This window comes from Phyllobates terribilis, unplaced genomic scaffold (genome assembly GCF_046119375.1).
Source record: "Phyllobates terribilis strain yellow unplaced genomic scaffold, ASM4611937v1 Scaffold_5__5_contigs__length_657084704, whole genome shotgun sequence".
Classification (NCBI taxonomy): domain Eukaryota; kingdom Metazoa; phylum Chordata; class Amphibia; order Anura; family Dendrobatidae; genus Phyllobates; species Phyllobates terribilis.
In genome coordinates, this window is record NW_027362765.1 from 58070416 (window position 1) to 58093705 (window position 23290).

The 23290-nt window shown below is 45.8% G+C and overlaps 2 protein-coding genes across 2 annotated transcripts in view; both read left to right on the top strand.

Annotated features, from left to right (window-relative positions):
* Positions 1–23290, top strand: part of LOC141272036 (uncharacterized) — a 242984-nt gene that overhangs the window by 183629 nt on the left and 36065 nt on the right. The gene's annotated exons all lie outside the window — the stretch shown is intronic.
* LOC141270787 (oocyte zinc finger protein XlCOF7.1-like) lies at positions 13971–21690 on the top strand. Its single transcript, XM_073680896.1, has 5 exons — positions 13971–14030; positions 20820–20969; positions 21099–21278; positions 21362–21485; positions 21569–21690. Exons 1-5 carry the CDS (start codon positions 13971–13973, stop codon positions 21688–21690), a joined length of 636 nt encoding a protein of 211 aa, XP_073536997.1.

Consider the following 23290-nt stretch of genomic DNA (forward strand, 5'->3'; position numbering starts at 1 on the left):
ATAACGATGAACCTTTTCATATGGAAACAAACTTAAATGGGTTGTCCCACGAACACAGTACATTTTAGTTAATAAATCTTAGAATATAATAAACATATAATCACAAATGGGGCATACTGGAATAAATTTAATATGTAAGAGCAGTAAAAAGCATATGGCTCAATGGCATAATTTAAAAATGTAATAATTAAGGATAAAAACCTTGAATTAATAAATAACAGATAATAAAGCATGATGCCAACAAAAGTGCACCCCCCAAACACAGTATGATACTCCCACAGTGAATTCCTCCACAGTACACTACACACGCTCGTTATGATGACCCTACTGTACCCCAGCAGAAAAGTATGGTGACCCCAACACAGTATGATGCCCCAACTGTGATCCCCGCACAGTATAATGGGGCTCCTCATAGTCCTTCATACAGTATAATGGGCACCCCATAGTCCTCCATACAGTACAATGGGCCCCACATAATTCTCCATACTGTATAATGGCCCCACATAGTCCTCCATACAGTACAATGGACCCACATAGACCTCCATACAGTATAATGGCCTCACATAGTCCTACATACAGTATAATGAGCCCACATAGAATGTCGGCCCCACATAAACCCCTTTACCCCCTAGGGTGGTTTGCACGTTAATGACCCGGCCAATTTTTACAATTCTGACCGCTGTCACTTTATGAGGTAATAACTCTGGAATGCTTCAACGGATCCCACTGATTCTGAGACTGTTTTTTTGTGACATATTGTACTTCACTATAGTGGTAAAATTTCTTCAATATGACTTGCGCTTATTTGTGGAAAATCGGAAATTTGGCGAAAATTTTGCAATTTTCAAACTTTGAATTTTCATGTCCTTAAATCAGAGACATATGTCACACAAAATATTTATTAAATAACATTTCACACATATCTACTTTATATCAGCACAATTTTGGAACCATTTTTTTTTTTTAGGAAGTTATAAGGGTTAAAAGCTGACCAGCGATTTCTCATTTTTCCAACAAAATTTACAAAACCATTTTTTTTAGGGACCACATCACATTTGAAGTGACTTTGAAGGGCTTTTATGACAGAAAATACCCAAACCATTCTAAAAACTGCACCCCTCAAGGTGCTCAAAACCACATTCAAGAAGTTTATTAACCCTTCAGGTGCTTCACAGGAATTTTTGGAATGTGGAAGAAAAAAAATGAACATTTAACTTTTTTTCACAAAAATGTTAATATGGCCCAAAATTTTTTATTTTCGCAAAGGTAACAGAAAAAAATGGACCCCAAAATGTGTTGTGCAATTCCTTCTGAGCACGTCAATACCCCATATGTGGGGGAAAACCACTGTTTGGGCACACGGCAGGATTCGGAAGGGAAGGAGTACCATTTGACTTTTTGAATGTAAAATTTGCTTGAATAATTAGGGGACACCATGTTGTCTTTGGGAAGCCCCTGATGTGCCTAAACTCTGAAAAAACCCCACAAGTGACACCATTTTGGAAACTAGACTCCTCAGGGAACTTATCTAGATGTGTGGTGAGCACATTGAACCCCCAGGTGCTTCACAGAAGTTTATACCATTGAGCTGTAAAAATCAAAAAATCAAACTTTTTCCACAAAAATGATCTTTTAGCCCCAATTTTTTTATTTTCACAAGGGTAAGAGGAGAAAATGGACCCCAAAAACTGTTGTGCAATTTCTTCTGAGTACGCCGATACCCCATATGTGGGGAAAATACACTGTTTGGGTGCACAGCAGGGTTCAGAAGGGAAGGAGTTCTGTGACTTTTTGAACGCAAAATTGGCTGGAATCTAGAGCGGACGCCATGTCACGTTTGGAGAGCCCCTGATGCGCCTAAACAGTGGAAACTCCCCACAAGTGACACGATTTTGGAAACTACACCCCTTAAGGATTGTATCAAGGGGTGTAGTGAAAATTTTGAACCCAGAGGTATGACACAGAATTCGATAACATTAGGTCATCATATTGAATAAGTTGTCATTAGTCTTGAGCGGAAGTGCTCGCTACTTGAGTTTGCATCGGATACTCGGGTATGCACCATGTATCGCAGGTGCTCGAGTGACATGCTAGAGTCCCCGCCCTTCATGTTTCACGGTTGTTAGACACCCAAAAACAAACATGCGGGGATCGCTCGTGCATGACAGGCAATCCCTGCGGGGGTTTTTGGCCGCGAAGCATATGGGGCGGAGACTCGAGCATGTCACTCGAGCACCCGCGATACTCGGTGCATACCCGAGTACCCGATGCACATTCAAGTAGCGAGCACTTGCGCTCAACACTAGTGACCATATCGTCATATTTTTTATTTTTCTTTACTTTTGAAAAAATCCCAACACAACCCTAACCGTAGAGTTTATTTTTTACGCCGTTCCTCGTGCGGTATAAGTGATTAGACTACTTTATTCTTCGGGTCGGTGCGATTACAGCGATGCCAGAATCATATCGGGTTTTTATGATTGACAGCTGTCAGACACTAAAAGACGCTTTTTTTCAAAGACTAGTTTTTGCATCATCATATTTTGAGAGCTATAATTTTTCCATATTTGAGCCGACAGAGTCATGTGACGGCTTGTTTTTTGCGGGACGAGTTGACGTTTTTATCAGTATCATTTTCTGGTACGTGACATTTTTTGAACGCTTTTTATTCCGATTTTTGGGAGGCAGAATAAACAAAAATCAACAATTCAGGAATTGTTTTCTGGGGATTTTTTTATGCCGTTCCATATGTGGTAAAATTGATAAGGTAGCTTTATTTTTTGGGTCAGTACGTTTACAGTGGTACCACATTTATATGTTTTTTTATGTTTTGGCGCTTTTACACAAAAACTATTTGATGAAGCTGATTAAGCTGTATGGTGGCTTGTTTTTTGAAGGACAAGATGACGTTTTCAGCGGTACCATTTTTATTTACATTCGTCTTTTTGATCACGTTTTATTCCATTTTTTGTTTGGCAGTATGATGATAAAGCATCATTTTTTGCTTCGTTTTTTTTTTACCGTGTTCACTAAAGGGTAACTAGTGGGACAGTTTTATAGGTCAGGTTGTTCCGGACGCGGCAATACCAAATGTGTGTACTTTTATTGTTTGGTATTTGTTTTGCATAATAATATTTATTTATGGGTACAAAATATTTTTTTATTTTTTGGGGGATTATTTTTTTTTAAATGTTTTTTTTTTTTTTCACTTTCTGACACTTTATTAACTTTTACACTTTGTCCCACTATGGGACTTTCACTTTTTGCAGTCTGATCACCTATATAGCATAGAGATGCAGCAGCAGCATCTCTGTGCTATCCAGACTCTCAGCCTGCATGCAGAAGTTAGTTTGATCGCACACTGATCAAAGTAACTTCCTGGTGTTTGGTGACCCGGATGTCGTCATGATGACATCGAGTGACCATGACAACCAACGGGACCCCGCACAGACAGCACGGGACGCCAGTGAGCAGGTAAGTAATGGCGCTTACCTCCTCTTGCTCCCGGAATGCTACGATCGACTTTGATCGCAGCATTTCGGGGGTTAATGTGCTGGGAGCGGTGCGGGACCACTCCTAGAACTTAGCACCAGATGTCAGCTGTGACAATTAGCTGACACTCGGCGGCGATCGCGCCCGCACAGCCAGGGCGTACTAATACGTACCTGGCCCAAAAGCCCCAGGGCACAAATATGTATTAGTACGGCCTATGTCAGAAAGGGGTTAAAAATAAATACCTCTCCCCGGTCCCCCGCTGGTCCGGTCTTCTCCGCGTGTCTTCTTCAGCTCTGCACTGCTCAGCACATCAGACGAGAAATAGTGACGTCATGGCGCCTGCTGCGCTGTGACGTCAGCCGCAGAGGGAGAACGATGGAGGGAACGTTATTTGATGCTCTCTCCTACATCATTGCTTCAAACTGTCCCAGGATGCCGATATGGTTGAAAGCGCAATTCCGGGCGGGTGGTGATGGCGTCGTGGGCCAAATATAATCACCCTGCGGGCCAGAGTTTGTGTGCTTTAGAAGTAGAGGATGGTCCCTTGTCGCTGTTGCAGACTATATGTAAAATATCATTGGAAAAATATTGCTGTTTCCTCATACACTTGCACATTGCGGTGTGTAAGGGATCAGCTCTCTGGTAGACGCTGATGCACACACACAATGATCCTGTTCTTTGGTTCAAAAGAAATGTGGGGCTTATTACATGTCCATAAACCATGGACCAACAAAGCAAAACAGCCTCTTCTGGGTACAAAGGGTATAACAGAACCAAAATGAAAGATAAACAATCTACCGTATTTTTTGGACTATAAGACGCACTTTTTTCCTCCAAAATTTTGGAGGAAAATGGGGGGTGCGTCTTCTAGTCCGAATGTTGGGGGGTGTATATTTTTGTGTGGTGTGGGGGGAGCGGTATTTGTGGAGGAGCGGGGCACAGGAGGCAGCAGCCGTGCGCTGCAGCCTACACTGTCCCCGCTGCTAAAGAAAATGAATATTCAGTGCTCCTTAATAGCGGTATACAGTGTAGCCGCGCTTGCGGCTGCTGCCGGCTATCTCCTGTGCCAGCTGTTCAAGGGCATGAATATTCAACTTCTCTCCATGCCCATGGGCGTGGGGAGGGGGTGAATATTCATGCCCTTTAATGAGCGGGCACAGGAGATAGCCGGCAGCAGTCGCAGCGCTGCTCCGCTGTGTACCGGCTATGAAGGAGAGTGAAGTCACTGCTCCCCGCGCACACAGACCCGGCGTGGGGAGCAGTGTCTTCCGGCAGCTGATCTCTACTTGTGAGCCGTGCATGGCAGTGACGTCATGCGTGGCACACATGGAGAGATCAGTGCGGGCAGACAGGAAGTAGCGCTGGAGGAGAGAAGAGTGTTTATTTTTTTTTTAATGTGCAGCATGATGGGGATTAGGGGGAGCATGCATACTAGGACAGGGATTAGGGGTGCCATGCATACCAGGACAGGGATTAGGGGTGCCATGCATACCAGGACAGGGATTAGGGGTGCCATGCATACCAGGACAGGGATTATGGGTGCCATGCCTACCAGGATAGGGATTAGAGGTGCCATGCCTACCAGGACAGGGATGAGGGGTGCCATGCATACCAGGATAGGGATGATGGGTGCCATGCATACCAGGATAGGGATTCGGGGTGCCATGCATGCCAGGACAGGAATGAGGGGTACCATGCATATAAGGATGAGGGGTGCCAGGCATACCAGGTTGGAGGGATGCTAGGCATACCAGGATGGGGAAGGGGACCATGTATAAAAGGAAGGGTGGCGGTATATATACCAGGATGGGGGATATTGTCAGAATTGGGGGACATTACCCCTATACCAGTGTCAGCAGAAGACCCCCTCCCCCTTAAAAGTGCATCATGACCACATTTTTTGCTTGAATTTTTTATTTTTTTTTATTTTCCTCCTCTAAAACCTAGGTGCGTCTTATGGTCCGGTGCGTCTTATAGTCCAAAAAATACGGTATATACAGCATGGGCTCACCCACCTGTTTAGATGTCTGTACTTCTCTCAACCTCTAGCAGACTGAGCCACACAAACAAGTTCTTTTCACCTTGCACACACAGAACTTACTGAGAGAGCCTGGCTACTTTATATAGGCCATAAATCAAGGGAGCCAAGTCTGGTACAGAGGGGTCTGGCTTTTAAAGGGTTGCTTTTTAAAGGACTAAAAATGAAATATGCCAGAAATGGGCCAGACGTGACCAGAAGGTATGGATAACTATCTACTATTTGTACTTAGATTCTCTTTCTCATTCTCCCTTACACTTTCATCATGCTTACATATGCCCTTACTGTTTGTGCCCCACTAATCCTCACTCTCCTTCGCTATCCCCAAACCCCAGCACCCTCTAACCAAATCATCATCTCATCTTCCCTCCTACCTCCCCACCTAACCTCATCTACAGACCTGCTCCTCAACCTCAGATCGATCCTACCAAAACCTAACACAAGCCGGACACTCTCCTTCTCCCACCTGCTCTCCCTCTCTCTGCTTCTCCTCACTGCTAGCTACATATCTCCCAATCCTGGACCCCCACAGCTTGCACCTTCCACCAATTCCCCCACCTATCGCATTAAACCAACTGCAAACTACCACAACCTCTCTTACGCAAAACTGGTCCCCCTGACGCCCACCCCGCTGCTCCCTCTCTCTGGAGCACTCTGGAATGCACGCTGTGTCTGCAACAAGCTCCATTTTGTCCACGACCTCTTTACCTCTCGTCATCTCTCCTTCCTGGGCATCACAGAGACATGGCTGACACCCTCTGACACTGCCTCCCCTGCTGCGCTGTGTTACGGCGGCATCCACTTCACCCACACTCCTCGCCCTGGAAACAGACATGGTGGAGGAGTGGGTCTTCTCCTCTCTAACAACTGCACCTTTAGCTCTACTCCTCTTCCCTCCCTTATTCTCCCTTCTTTTGAAGTCCACTCTGTCCGCATTTACTCTCTCTCCAACATCCAAGTGGCTGTCATATACCGACCTCCAGGCTCGGTCACTGCCTTTATTGACCAATTCTCCACCTGGCTTCTTTACTTTCTCTCGGCTGACATTCTCACAATCATCATGGGCGATTTCAACACCCCCACTGACACTCGCCAGTCAGCAGCATCCAAACTCTTGTCGCTTACTTCATCCTTTGCACTTACTAAGTGGTCCTCCTCAGCCACCCACACAGACGGACACACACTAGACCTTATCTTCACCCGACTCTGCTCCCTATCTAACCTCACAACCTCCCCCCAACCCTATCTGACCACCATCTACTCAATTCTCATCCCTGTCCTCCCCACTTGTCACCCATGTCCGGCAACTAGCACACCCCCGCAGAAACCTTGCACATCTAGACACTCACACACTCTCTGACTCTGTTCTACCACTGACATTCATATCCTCACTCCATGACACAGACAGCGCCACCGCTTTCTACAATGCCACTCTCACATCAGCTATTGACTCGGTCGCCCCTCTTGTGCATGGCAGAGCGCGACGAGTCAACAGGTAACCCTGGCACAACAACCTCACTAAACAGCTTCGACAAGCGTCCAGGGTTGCGGAGCGGCGTTGGAAGAAAAAACATACTCAAGATGACTTCACTGTATTCAAACAAGCAACACTCGCATTCAAATCAGCACTCACCTCTGCTAAACAGACCTACTTCACAACCCTCATATCCTCCGTGTCCTACAACCCCAATCAGCTATTCAACACTTTTAACTCTCTCCTCCGCCCTCAACTGCCCCCTCCGACCTCTGTCATCTCTGCTGAGGAGTTCGCCATGCGCTTCAAAAACAAGATTGACCAAACACGGCAAGTCTTTACTGTCCGACCACCACAGCCCCTTTGTTTTCCACAGCATTTCCCTACCCCCATAACCTCCCTTCCCAACATCACCGAAAGAGACCTTACTCGTCTCCTCTCCAAATCACACCTCACCACACGTGCACTCAACCCCATCCCATCTCCTCCCCAACTTCACCCCCACACTCATCCCATCCCTAACCCATGTCTTCAACCTATCACTATCTTCTGGTACTTTCCCCGCTGCCTTCAAACATGCCACAATCAGGCCCATCCTCAAAAAGTCATCCCTCGACCCAAACGCCTTGTCCAGCTACCGCCCCATATCGCTGCTCCCATTTGCCTCCAAACTCCTTGAGCAACACGTTCACCCTGAACTTTCCTCCCACTTTTCATCTAACTCTCTCTTCGACAACCGACAATCCGGCTTCTGCCCCCACCATTCCACCGAAACTGCCCTTACCAAACTCACCAATGACTTACTTACAGCCAAAGCTAACAGACAATTCTCTGTACTCCTTCTTCTTGACCTGTCCTCTGCTTTTGATACAGTTGACCACTGCCTCCTACTACAGATCCTCTCTTCCTTTGGCGTCAAAGACCTTGCCTTATCCTGGATCTCCTCATACCTTTCTAACCGCACATTTATCGTCTCCCACTCCCACACTACCTTCTCACCCCGCCCCCTCTCTGTTGGAGTCCCTCAAGGCTGTCCTAGGACCCCTACTCTTCTCAATCTATACCCTTGGCCTGGGACAGCTCATAAAATCACATGGCTTCCAGTACCATCTGTACGCTGATGACACCCAGATCTACCTCTCTGGCCCAGATGTCACCTCTCTGCTATCCCGAATCCCAGCACGTCTAGCAGCCATATCCTCCTTCTTCTCCTCCCGCTACCTCAAGCTCAATGTGGACGAAACTGAACTCATTATCTTTCCCCCATCTCGCATATCTTTCCCACCTGATCTTTCTATCACAATAAATGACCTCACTCTTTCCGCTGTACCGACAATCCTCTGCCTCGGATTAACCCTTGACTCTGCCCTGTCCTTCAAACCCCACATCCAAGCTCTCGCCACCTCCTGTTGTCTCCAGCTCAAAAATATTTCCCAAAATCCATCCTCTCCTCAACCCTCAATCTACTAAACTGCTTGTGCATACCCTCATCATCTCCCGCCTCGACTATTGCAACATCCTCCTCTGTGGCCTACCTGCTAAAACTCTCGCACCCCTCCAGTCCATCCTCAACTCTGCTGCACGACTTGTTCATGTCTTGCCTCGCTACTCCTCTGCTACCCCCCTTTGCCAAGCCCTTCACTGGCTGCCATTCCCCCAGAGTATCCAGTTCAACCTACTAACACTGACCTACAAAGCCATCCATAACCTCTTTCCTCCTTACATCTCTGAACTAATCTGCTATATTCCCTCACGTAACCTCCGGTCCGCCCAAGACCTCCTTCTCTCCTCCACACTTATTCGTTCCTCATGCAATCGCCTCCAAGATTTCTTCCGAATATCCCCCGTTCCTTTGGAATTCTGTGCCTCAACACGTCCGATTATCCACCACACCTGGATCCTTCAGACGGAACCTGAAAGCCCATCTCTTCAAACAAGCTTACAGCCCACCATGACCTTGCTTGCTGCCACCCCCAACAACACCGGAGCTACTGCAACCCCTCAACCTACTGTCTCCGCCCCATTCCTGTAGAATGTAAGCCCGCAAGGGCAGGGTCCTCTTCCCTCTGTACCGTTCTATCATTGTTAGTTTGTTTATTGTAAGTGATATCTGTATTTGGTATGTAACCCCTTCTTATGTACAGCACCATGGAATCAATGGCGCTATATAAATTAATAATAATAATACCACACACAAGGGTGGAGATATGGGAGCAGTCAGACTTGCCTATCTCTTTCTGACTGCTCCTAAAAACAGAACCATTGCTACGCCCTATTAACCCTCTCAGCACTACTTGTGCTGGAGCCTGCTTTTTCAGTCTTTACTAAGGCCAAGAACCTCTGTGATACCTACCCCCCCCCCGGCCCAAAGCCAGGGTTTGGGCATTTTCTGCTACCCTAGAGTTGACCCTCGACAGGGCGTCAGAATTCCCATGTAGTTTCCCGGGCCTATTCTCTACATGGAAGCTAAAGTCCTGAAGGGCTAGGAACCACCTAGTTACCAGGTCATTGTTCCCCTTAATAATAATAAATAATAATGTTTTCATTTATATAGCGCCAACATATTCCACAGCGCTTTACAATTCAGACAATTTTAAAGACATTTTTGGGCTCATTTGAGCTCACAATCTACATTCCCAATCAGTATGTCTTTGGAGTGTGAGAGGAAACCCATGCACGGGGAGAACATACAAACTCCTTGCAGATGTTGTCCTTGTGGGAATTGAACCCAGGACCCCAGCGCTGCAAGGATGCAGTGCTGCCCATTCTCCCGTATCCACCTCAGCGGGGCATGGTCCGACACAAACCTGAACTTCCTGCCTAACAAGTAGAGTTTCCAATGTCTACATTCCGGGGGATGCCAAGAAATGCCCGCCTATATGCTTAATTTAAATATTTACCCCCCTCCCCTGCCCGCACCTGCACGTCACAGGGCCCTGTGACGTGCAGTCTAGGGCTGCACATCCCGCTAATGCGCAATGCGCCTTTAGCTTAAGGCGCTTTTTTTTTTTTCTCCCTGCCATGTTTTCTCCAGGGACTCCTGGAGACCCTATTACCGGTAGGTCTAATGCCTACTTTCCAGGACGTCCCTCCTAACAGCACCATCAGGAGAATACCAGAGTATACATTTAGGGGGGGACCACTGCCTGGAGGACCTTCCTTCCGAAGGCCATCTTTTGGCCTGATAGAATGTCCAATTTATAATGTTTACAGAAGGTGTTCAGATTTGTCCAAGTTGCCACTCTGCAGATCTGGTCCACAGATGCCCCTGCTCTTTCTGCCCATGATGTGGACATAGCTCTGGTAGAATGGGCTCTAATATTTTCTGGAGGGGACTTCTCCTCGGCTAAATATGCTAGACTAATTACTGATCGAACTCCTCTTGCTAATGTAGATTTTGTTGTTTTTTTCCCCCTATTTTTTTCCCCAAACTGTATAAATAGGTTGGAATCTATACGCCAGTCCTTTGTGACCTCTAAGTATTGTAGAACTACTCTCCTGACATCAAGTGAGTGGAAAGTTAGTTCCTGATCATTCTTAAAGAGGGTAGAACTACCTCCTGATTCATATGGAAAGGGGTAACTACTTTTGGCAAAAAAGCTGGGTCTAACCTGAGGATAATACAATCGTCTAGGCATTTCAAGTATGGGTCTCTGATTGAGAATGCTTGAATTTCCCCTATCCTCCTCGCTGTGGTTATTGCGACTAGGAATTTTATGTTTGATTCTATGAGAGGCTCGAAGGGTTTGTTGCATAGGCTCTTTAGGACCATATTCAAGTCCCATGGTGGGATATGGGTTTTAATTGTTGGTCTTAACCTTGTTGTAGCTTTATCAAATCTTTCTACCCATGGATGGTGAGCTAGTGGGTAATCCATGAAAGCACTCGATGCAACGATTTGTACTTTTAATGTGCTGGACCTTAGACCTTTTTCAAACCCTGTCTGCAAGAATTCTAATATTTTGGGGAAGTCTGGAGCGGAACTCTCAGATGCTGTTTGGTACTGTAAACAGAATCTCTTCCAGATTTTTGTATAGATAGCCGATGTTACCGGTTTCCTACTATTTTGCATGGTTGAGATTACTGCATCTGATAGGCCTCTAGATCTCAGGATCTGCCTTTCAGGGTCCATGCCGAAAGCTGGAGAAATTTCACATCGGGATGGAATATCGGGCCCTGAAACAGCAAGTCCTGCCTCTCCGGAAGGATTATTGGATCCTCCAGGGACATTTTCTTCAGTAAGGGGATCCAACTTCTCTTGGGCCAGAAAGGTAGGATTATTATCACCCTGGCTCGGTCTTCCTGAATCTTCTTTAGCACCCACGGTATCAAGGGTATAGGAGGGAATGCATATGCTAGATTCATGTTCCATTTCTGAGATAACGCATCTATCCCTTCTGGTCTGTCTTCTGGATTGAGGGAGAAGAACTTTCCTGCCATTGCGTTTTTCCGAGTAGCGAAAAGATCCCATTGGGGAATGCCCCATCGATGTGTTACCTGACGAAACACCTCCCAGTTCAATTCCCATTCTGACTGTAGAACAGTTTCTCGACTGAGGAAGTCTGCTACTGTATTTTGAGAGCCTTTTAGATGTACTGCAGATATTGAAAGGACCGAACTTTCTGCCCACTGGAAGATTTTGCCCGCCAAGGATTGTAGAAGGTGGTGACGAGGACCTCCCTGATGTTTGAGGAAGGCTACTCATGTCATGTTGTCTGTTAATACTCTGACATGTTGATGTTTTTGACCCTTTTTCAACGCCTCCCAGACGGCCTGAAGCTCTCTTAGATTTGATGATCTGGGACGATCCTGCTTTCGCCAGGTACCTTGTAGATATTGACCGTTTACGTGAGCCCACCAGCCTCTGCTGCTCACATCGGTAGTGAGAGTCACGAATGGGGTCAACCTCCACATGACTCCTTCCTGTAGGTTGGCTTTGGAGGTCCACTAAGTCAATGATCTTTTGGTTACCTTTGATAAGGAAACCTTTTTGTCCAGATCGACCATTTTCCAATTCCAGGTTGATAGAATTTGTTGTTGCAACTTTCTTAAATGGAATTGGCTCCACCTGACTCCCGGTATGGAAGCTGTCATGAGTCCCAGGATTTTCATACATTCCCGAATGGTAACTTTCGTGTTCCTCATGAATTTCTTGATCCTGACTCTGAGCTCTGTCTGTTTCTTTTCCGGCAGAAAAGACATTTGTTGTTCTGAGTCTAGAAGGATTCCCAAAAAAATCTTTCTTCTTTCTGGTACAAGATGTGATTTTTCCCAGTTTATAATCCATCCTAAATTTTTCAGGGTCAGGATGGTTGATGTTAGGTTGGTCTTTAGCTGTTGTGGAGAGTCTGCCAATACCAGGAAGTCGTCTAGATACTAAATAATTAATATTCCTTGTTCCCTGAGGAACGCCATAACTTCGGCCATCAGTTTGGTAAATATACGTGGAGCTGAAGATAGGCCAAACGGAAGACAAGTAAACTGGTAATGTAGAATGGTGTCTCCTTTTAGAGCAAACCGTAGGAATTTTTGACTGTGACAGTGAATTGGGACATGATAATAGGCCTCTTTGAGATCTATTGTACACATCACCATGTTGTGTCCGATTAAGGGAATTGTCGACCTGATTGATTCCATTTTGAATTTTTTGTAAACGACTGATTTGTTTGGAGATTTCAGATTTATTATGGTGCGATAATCGCCCCCGGGTTTCTTTATTGAAAAAAGACCCGAGTAAAAGCCCAGGAACTGTTCTGCTTTAGGTACTGGTATTACTGCTCCCGATTTTATTAGCTTCCTCACGTCTGTTAGCAGCCTTTTGGAGACCTGGGCGGAATGGGTTGTTGTCAGGTGAAACCTTCCCTGCGGAATCTGTCCGAATTCTATCTTGTAGCCCTCTGCGATAGACTGGAGAATCCTCCCTTCTGGTAGCTCCATCTACCTGACTTCCCTTTCCCGGAATATTCTGGCTTTTGCTGGTAACGAGGTTTCCGAAAGGAGGACACCTTCTTAGGTTTCTCCTCCGGAAAACCCTTTTTTTCATCTGAGGCCTTCTCCAGTATTTCATCCAATACTGGACTAAACACCCGGAGGCCTGAAAAGGGAATGGCACATAATTTACTTTTAGAATGACTGTCACCTGACCAGGTTTTTAGCCATATTGCTCTTCTGGATGCAGTAGAAAGGGCCCCATTCTGAGCAGCAAATCTTATTGATTCTGCCGAGGCATCGGCGACGAACCCTGTTGCCATCTTAAGTAGTGGAATAGAGTCGAGGATCTCCTGTCTGGATGTCTTCCTCCTCAGGTGGTCTTCCAGTTGTTCCAGCCATATACTCATGGATCTTGCAACTGAAGTGGGTGCGATATTGGCTTTTATTATTGCTGCAGATGTTTCCCAGGTCTTTTTAAGGAGACTGTCTGTCTGCTTTCCTATCCATTGCATCCTTTAGAGATGATGAATGTTTTTTTCGCTACCTTGGCAATCGGGATATCAATTTTTGGGGTTTCCTCCCATAATTTTATATCTTCTGGTTCGAATGGTAGGTGAGTTCTGAAGCTTCTGGGAATTATTAGCTTTTTCTCTATGTCCTCCCACTCTTCCAGGATCATTGCCTTAATGTGATTATTCACAGGAAAAACCTTATCCCTGCGGGTGCTCAACCCCCCCAAACATCTCATCCTGCACTGATGATGGTTGGTAAGTGTCTTCTATCTGCATAGTGTTTCTTACTGCAGTTAACAGTGTATCGGTATCTCCCAGGAGAAGAGATATTTTTTTCTTCTCTTCTGGAGGGTTAATGATAGAGTCTTCCCTGTCCTGATCGGGGGCTGAAAAATCCGACAACTCTATTTCCCCAGAACTGGACTCCAGCTCCTGACGTGGCCTCTTGAGACGGGGCGCACACTGAGGAGCTTGTGGAACGACTAAGTCTGTGACAGTACTCTGCACTTCCTCTCTTACTATGGCTCTTAAGTCTGACATGAAGGAGGAATGTTCTTCTTTGACAATTTTTGCAATACAGGTAGAGCATAACTGTTTTCCGTATGTGTCCGGTAGTTTCTTGTTACAGATGGCGCATCTCCTTTTCTTAGGAGCTGATGTCATCGAGTCTTTTTTAGGTGTCTCCTTGTCCTAAAAGACAAGGAGCACAAGACTTTTACTACCGTATACCAATGGGAATGAGGTGAGAAGAGGGGAAGTACCCAGTAAACTTACTTAGGCTGGAGGTTCAGTCAGAGTGTCAGAATGACCAGTGGTTTGATCTACCTTTGCTGGTGTGCTGGTTGACTGATGACCTTAGTCCCATCCCCCCTCAAATAGATCTCACCTGTCTTCCATCTGAATCATTAGAAAAAAAGGCGTTTCTCCTTTAATTTTTAGTTTGGCGCCATTATTTTCAAATTTTCCGGAAGTGCGTTCCACCGTGCAACGCACGCCGGTTACTAGGGGTTCGCGTATCGCTCCCTCTGTAACCGGAAGTGCCGTCTCCACCATCTTGCGCACACTGGAGTATGCAGGGCTGCAGCAGCAGGAACCAAGAGCCCCCTTTGCGGGGAAGATGGTGCCACTCCCACCGGAAAAAAGGCTGAGGGACCCCTCGATTCAGCAGGGTGTCGGCCTCCGGACCCTGGCAGGAGGGAGGGGAGGAGTGCGAGGACCCCGGCCCGATCCTCCTGCGCCCGTCTTCAGGAACTCCTGCTCCCGGTGGCTACTTTGAAGAACCTAGAATATAAGACATATTTTCAGTTGTTTCACACTTTTTTGTTAAGTATATAATTCCACATGTGTTAATTCATAGTTTTGATGCCTTCAGTGTGAATGTACAATTTTCATAGTCATGAAAATACAGAAAAATCTTTAAATGAGAAGGTGTGTCCAAACTTTTGGTCTGTACTGTATGTGGGAGAAAGCCACTGTTTGGGCGCACAGCAGGGTTTGGAAGGGAAGGAGCGCCATTTGACTTTTTGAATGTAAAATTTGCTTTAATAATTAGCGGACGCCATGTTGCATTTGGAGAGCCCCTGATGTGCCTAAACATTGGAAACCCCCCACAAGTGACACCATTTTGGAAACTAGACCCCTCAGGGAACTTATCTAGATGTGTGGTGAGCACCCTGAACCCCCAGGTGCTTCACAGAAGTTTATAACATGGAGCTGTGAAAATAAAAAAATCTAACTTTTTCCATAAAAATGATGTTTTAGCCCCAAATTTTTTATTTTTACAACGGTAAGATGAGAAAATGGACCACAAAACTGTTGTTCAATTTCTTCTGAGTACGCCGATACCCCATATGTAGGGAAAATACGCTGTTTGGGCGCATGGCAGGGTTCAGAAGGGAAGGAGCACTGTGTGACTTTTTGAACGCAAAATTGGCTGGAATTGAGAGCGGACGCCATGTCGCGTTTGCAGAGCCCCCTGATGTGCCTAAATAGTGGAAACTCCCACAAGTGACCCCATTTTAGAAACTAGACCCTTCAAGGATTTTATCAAGGGGTATAGTGAACATTTTTAACCCAGAGGTACGACAAAGAATTTGATAACATTAGGTCATCATATTGAATAAGTTGTCATTAGTCTTGAGCGCAAGTGTTCGCTACTTGAGTTTGCATCGGGTACTCAGGTATGCACCATGTATCGCAAGTGCTCGAGTGACATGCTCGAGGCCCCGCATGTTTCACGGTTGTTAAGACACCCTAACGAAACATGCGGGGATCACTCGAGCATGGCAGGCAATCCCCGCAAGTTTTTTGTGGCCGCGAAACATATGGGGCGGAGACTCAAGCATGTCACTCCAGCACCCGAGATACTCGGTGCATACCTGAGCACCCAATGCAAACTCAAGTAGTGAGCACTTGCGCTCAGCACTAGTCCCCATATCATCATCATTTTTTCTTTACTTCTGAAAAAATCCCAACCCCAACACAACCCTAACCCTAGCACAACTCTAACTGCTCCTTGCACATAGTACCGGGTGTCAGTTGTGACGATCAGCTGACACCCGGCGGCGATCTCGCCCGCACAGCCTGTGTGCAGGCAAAATAGCCATGACGTACTAATACGTATCTGGCTCTTAAGTCCCAGTGCGCAGATACGTATTAGTATGTCATGGGCTAGAAAGGGGTTAAGCATATAGGTGGGCATTTCTTGGCGTCCCCTGGACGCCAAGCCTAGGTAAAAGGATTTTAGAAAAAGCAATTTTACAGCCACAAGACTGCTAATATGGGACATACAGGTAAGTAAGCATTTCTATCACCTGTATGCCCATATTAGCGGTCAGATAGGTCCCAGGGGGGTGACAGATTACCTTTAACTGTGCCGACTGTGTCTTAAGGAGGTGTTCCTTCACAATGGGCATCACAAGGTCCAGATCTGTGAAATTCTTACATAACTCCCACGCGACTTTTGACAAACCGTGTCCCCTGATCCAATAATATCTCTTTCGGCAAGCCCATTCGAGAAAATATTTGGACCAGTTCTCGAGTAATAAAGTTAGCAGAGGAATTTCTTAACGGCACCGCCTCTAGGTAGCGGGAATCATAATCCAGAACTACTAAAATATACTGATGTCCTCTTACAGAATTCACTAGTGGGCTTAACCTGGGCCCCACTAAATCCATTGCGATATGCTCGATCTCGATGATGGGCAGCGCAACTAGGACTGAAGAAAGAGGCCATCCGGGAGGTTAGCTGGCACTTGGGACAGGACCGACACTAGTTCAGGATTTCTCTGTAGCACGCGGGCCAGTAGAACCTCTCGAGGATACGCTCCTGGGTGTTGTCTACCCCCAGATGACCACCCAACACATACATATGAGCCATGTCTAAAACATGGTGCCTATAGGCCCCTGGCATCTGTAATTCATCTATTACCTCACTCCTTTGTTTGGTCACTTTATATAATAGATCTCCATTCATGGCAAAAAATGGTTACTGAGTGTCAGCCACTGGCTCTTCTGGAACACCATTCAAACGCCCCTTTCAATGTTAAGTCACTAAGTTGGGTGATTCCAAAGTTTCCCTGGGAAACCTCCAGCTCAGGCAAATTGGCTTCAGAGAATGCTCCCTCATCCTTATTGCCAGGAAGCCCAGAAAATGGAAGCGTGTCAGCCGCGATATGCAATGAAGTTTCTTTCATTGCAACTTGGTTGTCAGCTAAGCTACTAGGCGACACGGCTTTCCCCCACCAGTCCCAAAGCAAGGTAAAGTTATAACCAATAATGACAGGGTGTAACAAGTCTTTGACTACTCCCACTTAATGGGAGGTTGATCTACAGTCCATGATTATGTTGACCCGGGCCACACGATAATTGTTAGCGTCCCCATGGATACACCTGATGCCCACCACATTCCCAGGGACAAGCAGATGTGGAAGTGTGCCCTTTACCAGGGTCACCAACCTTCAGGAGCCCAGTCACTTGTTTCCCTTTTACAGTCTCCTGGCATGCCTGAGGCCCCTTGCTAGGTTTAGGAACAGCGCTGAAGGCAGGGTAGGCAAAGTAGGAGCAGTGTCGACCTATGCTGCAGTCAATCGGCTCAGAACATGGGGTAACAAGCAACTATATGACCCGGGGCGTGACACCTCCAACTGACCACTGTATGAGACTGATCCCTTTGCAGTGGCACAAATGTCTCCTGGAACTTTGGACGCCTCCCAGACATCTTGTGACGTCGTACACACACGGCTCCGCTCCTTACAATGCATATACACACGACTTCGCTCCATACACACATGGCTCCAATTCGTATACGTCGCACACACGCGGCTGTGCTCCATACACGTCGTAAACACGCGGCTACGCTCTGTACACACGCAGCTCCGCTCCGTACGCCTCGTACACGCGCGGCTCCGCTCCGTACGCCTCGTACACGCGTGGTTCCGCTCCGTACGCCTCGTACACGCGCGGCTCAGCTCCGTACGCCTCGTACACGCGCGGCTCAGCTCCGTACGCCTCGTACACGCGCGGCTCAGCTCCGTACGCCTCGTACACGCGCGGCTCAGCTCCGTACGCCTCGTACACGCGCGGCTCAGCTCCGTACGACTCGTACACGCGCGGCTCAGCTCCGTACGACTCGTACACGCGCGGCTCTGCTCCGTACGACTCGTACACGCGCGGCTCTGCTCCGTACGACTCGTACACGCGCGGCTCTGCTCCGTACGACTCGTACACGCGCGGCTCTGCTCCGTACGACTCGTACACGCGCGGCTCTGCTCCGTACGACTCGTACACGCGCGGCTCCGCTCCGTACGACTCGTACACGCGCGGCTCCGCTCCGTACGACTCGTACACGCGCGGCTCCGCTCCGTACGACTCGTACACGCGCGGCTCCGCTCCGTACACCTCGTACACGCGCGGCTCCGCTCCGTACACCTCGTACACACGTGGCTCCGCTCCGTACACCTCGTACACACGCGGCTCCGCTCCGTACACCTCGTACACACGCGGCTCCGCTCCGTACACCTCGTACACACGCGGCTCCGCTCCGTACACCTCGTACACACGCGGCTCCGCTCCGTACACCTCGTACACACGCGGCTCTGCTACATCCACACTGTAAACCCCTCCTGACCCCACACATAACCTTCCCCTCATCCAGCACCATGACAACCAGCACAGCAGAGTCCTGCATCCACTGAGGCCCCTGATCATGTGACCCCTGACTCCTCCCCTCCTCATGACCTCATCACAGGTCCTGTGCGCACAGAACAGCCATATATGTGGTGGCGGCTCTGCAGGTGGAGGTATGTGGAGATTCCCCATTACTATTAACCCCCTCAGTGCTGCGGTCACATTCCAGGAGACAGAACGTTTACCTTTCCTCTGATATTTGCAGTAATAGAAGCACTTGAGACACTGTAATAATAATTTCAGAAGATGGAACTTATTATTTTTTTTCTATTCTAATTAATGCAGACTTCAGCTCCTTTGCACCTACATGTAACTGTACGTCGTGCGCCTATGTGTAGGGGGCTCAGGAGCCGAGCTCTGTCCACATGCGGCCGATGCATTTGTGTCTAACAGCTGCGGCATTTCATTAATGTCATAACTAGTGCCATATCCTATTGCCTCCCCGCAGCGCGATCGCTATGACTCCCAGGAGCCTGCTGAATGTTTCTGTCATTGGCATCTTGGTCCCACTGATCAGCAGTAAGCTGAGCTTCAACAGAGACAGCGATATTTACACCATATACTGCAGTACAGTGGAATTACAGTATATAGTGTAAGCGATCAGACAATCAAAGGTTTAATAGTGAGAAAAACTTGGCACTCAGAAAGAAGTGAATTTTCATAAACTTTAATTGCAGTCCATAAGTGGTAACAACAGATGTTTCGGTCTGTACGACCTTCATCAGTGGACCAACTGCTGAGGATAAAGGAAGAGGAAGGAGGAAGAGGATATCAAGATATCTTGAATCAGCGGTGGATAGCGCATTCTCTGCCCCACACGCCACTCATCTGGATACATGATTTACCTCTATTTGGACTTTGTGTCCTCTTCCTCCGTCCTCTTCCTTTATCCTCAGTAGTCGGTTCACTGATGAAGGTTGTATAGACCGAAACATCTGTTGTTACCACTTTAAAGTTAATAAAACTCACTTCTTTCTGAGTGCCAAATTTTTCTCACTACTCATCTGGTATTGGACCCTACTTGTGCACCTTAGTCCAGTAGTTCTGTGTTTATCTGCATTATAATCATAGGTTTAAGTCTCCTAAAGGGGAAACCAAAAATAAAGTAAAAATTAAAAAGGTTTTAAAAAATTCCCCTCATAATTTTAAAATATAAAAATTTGAATCAACCCTTTTTGCCCCCATTAAAAATAAAGAAATGAAAAAAAAATAAACATGTTCGGTATCGTTATATTAAAGTCCAGTCTATCAAAATATGAAATGAATTAACCTTACCAATAAACACCGTAACGAGAAAAAAGTCAGAGCAACAGAATTTTGGTTTCTAGGTCACCGCTCTCCCCTTAAAAAAAGAAAAATGGAAGAATAAGCGATCAAAACATCACGTAGACACCAAAATGGTATAAATGAAAACATCAGCGTGCCTCCAAAAATCGAGCCTTCACACAGCTTCATTGATGGAAAATTACAAACATTATGCCTCTCAAAAACCAAAATTATTTTGTTTTATAAACTTCTGAAATGATTTTCTGTTTATTCAATACATTGTACCCTAAAATGAATAGTGTTATTCAAAAACACAACTTTTCCCCCGTGAATATAAGACCTCATGCAGTTAATGGAAAAATAAAAAACATATGGCTTTTGAAAGAAGTAGAAAACTGAAACACAAATTGCCCAGGAGTGAAGGCGTTAAAGGGGTTGTCCACTTTGAGGAAAGTGTGCCCCAAACTGTGCGAAATATCTAACATAACTGAGCTTACTTTATGTGTAACGAGCTCAGCAGCATGTGCTATCAACCTGCTGAGCACAGTGACTGGCTAGAGCGGTGACGGGCTCTGTTGACATGACATGACTGTTGCAGCCGAAAACCAGGACCAGTGCAGTGGTGGAGAACCGTCGCTGGACCCTGGGATGGGAGGAGTACCTGCTGAGTTTGTTATTTTAGGTACAATGTATTTTCCCCAGTTTGAGGCCCACTTGGACAACCCCTTTAAGATTACATCTGTGTAAATGTGTATAAATCAAGTCTGAGAGTAGTTTTTCATTTCTCTTACGAGAAGGTTCAATGAAAAGTGAGTTATTAGATTTAGTTTGCTGTACTACTAACTTCGCTCACTGGTTTCTTACTGGATGTTTCTTACATGGGATCTTTATGATTTTCCATCTGCTCCCCATTCAGGTCCCTACAATATCGGATCCTCTCAGTGTAGATCTTCTATATAAAATAATTTTTTTGATGGACCCATCAAGGATGGATAGGGACAGGGACAAGATGGCAGAGAGGATATTACACCTCACCCTAGAGATCCTCTTCCGACTTACTGGAGAGGTGAGAGATCCTGATGACGTCACATTACATCATTGTTATCTATGGGAATAACAGATGGACAGAACTGGAGAGGTGAGGACTCTGGAAATGTCTGTAGTGAGATTTATTAATGTGTCTCTCTATAACCAGGATTATACAGTAGTGAAGAAGACCTCTAGTGAGCGCTGTCAGGCCCCTGTGTCTGAGGGATGTAGAAGACCCCAGAGCCCAATCACGGGGCCTCCATTTCACCCCCTGATACATGAGGACATCAATGACCAGAAGATCCTAGAACTCACCTACAAGATGATTGAGCTGCTGACTGGAGAGGTGACACTGCTGGGAATGATGGGACAGTATACAGTAACGCTATGAAGGGATCGGGGTGATGACGGTATCATTGTGTGTGTCAGGTTCCTATAAGGTGTCAGGATGTCACCGTCTATTTCTCCATGGAGGAGTGGGAGTATTTAGAAGGAAACAAAAATCTGTACAAGGACGTCATGATGGAGGATCCCCAGCCCCTCACATCACCAGGTAATAGACAGGACTAAATACACACCGCCTATAATTATCTGTATGTAAAGAATGAATTCAGTCCCTGTATGTGTTTCCTACAGTTCTATCCAGTAAGAGGACAACTCCAGAGAGATGTCCCCATCCTCTTCTTCCACTGGACTGTAAGCAAGAAAATCCCAATGTTCCTCAGGATCATCAGGTAGATGGAGAGAATGTGTCATGAGATCTTCCTTAGGAAAAAGACAAGTGGGTTTCAAATGATTTTTTTCCTGCGCTGCTGGTACACCATGCGGAGAGAACATCTCAGGAATCCAGAGTTTGCATTAAAGGGAATGTATAGCTCAACAAGGTCAAAGTTATTACTCCCAAAGTAATTTTAAACAAAAAACTCAAGCTGTATAGGCCAAGTTTAAAGGAAGATAAATAGACACATATAAAACCAATATAATTTATTTCAAAAGTTTTAAAATATATTTTTTTATAAAAAACAGGTGCCTTCAAATATTACAACAACCAAACCTCCATCATAGCTATATTGGTACGTGAGAGATAACCCATCCATGGCAAATTTAAATCATAGATTCAATATTGCACTAGCCCTATTATAAAGTGCTATTGCCAATTAATCCGTAAGTAAGGAATGCCTATAGAAACCCCTCTAAAAAGGTAAAGTGCAAGTGCAAAAGGAGGGGATTTTGATTTAAGTATGTAGGAAAATTAGCATCAAAGTAGCAACACAGCATAAGAATCTTTTACAGACAAAAGTTCAAATATTGGAGCATATAGCCTCTATATATGTGTCAGTTAATAAGCAAAAATATACAAGTATAAGGCTAATGCATATTAAATGTACTGATTGCTAAGGCTATGCATATAGTGTAGCTGCATTTAGGGTGTGCTAAGACAGAACATAGATGCCAATGGAGGGTACTCACATATAGTAGTTCAATAAATTGACCAAAGGAAGTATGGTGAAGTTAACCCCTTGCGTATGCAGGGGTACATGAGGCCCCCATCGCAGTTCCCTGTTTCTGTAGATAGATTTTCTTATTGAAAGTAAAAACATTATGTTCCAAAACAAATCGGAGTATTGTTATAATCAAAGTAGACATGGGTTTATCAATGTTACTTTCTTCCATAAACAGAGATACTGCTCTAAGCCCGTCATCATGCTTGATTGAGGAATACAAGGCCTCAACATCCGTGGTCACCATAATAGATCCAGCTTCCAGTTGTATTGAGTCTAGTCTTTTCAGGGCTTCAGTTGAGTCTTTAATGTAGGATGGTAAAGTATGTACCAAAGGTTGGAGGAAGTGATCTATGATTCTACATATGTCTTCACACAAGCTACCGTTGCCTGAAATGATGGGTCTCCCCGGTGGATCCAACTGATCTTTGTGTAGTTTCGGCAATAAATAAAAAGTTGACAGTTTTGGTCATGTCCTCTTAATCAAGTCTACCAATCTTTTGGGTATAAAATTGTCTTCCAATGCTTTCTCCAATATCTCTATTAATTGAGACTGATATTGAGTCAGTGGGTTGTATGTTAATTTTTGATAGCACCCATCATTTCAGGCAACGGTAGCTTGTGTGAAGACATATGTAGAATCATAGATCACTTCCTCCAACCTTTGGAAGAAGGCTGTCCCACATTATTAAGCAGCCTACATTTTCTGCCAATATGGGAAAGAAAAAGGATGTGTCTGCTGCTGAGAAGCAACAAATTGTGGAGTGTTTAGGTCAAGGCATGACTACGATCAACATTGCCAAGACACTTCATCCTGATCATTGCACAATCAAGAAGTATGTAGCTGATTCACAGT

Bases quoted from the DNA above. Each gene is read 5' to 3' on its own strand.
- LOC141270787 (XM_073680896.1), top strand. From the start codon at position 13,971: ATGGCTCTTAAGTCTGACATGAAGGAGGAATGTTCTTCTTTGACAATT. The intron at 20,970-21,098 runs GTGAGAGATCCT...CTCTATAACCAG, and splicing joins TCTTCCGACTTACTGGAGAG to GATTATACAGTAGTGAAGAA. The intron at 21,279-21,361 runs GTGACACTGCTG...TGTGTGTGTCAG, and splicing joins TTGAGCTGCTGACTGGAGAG to GTTCCTATAAGGTGTCAGGA.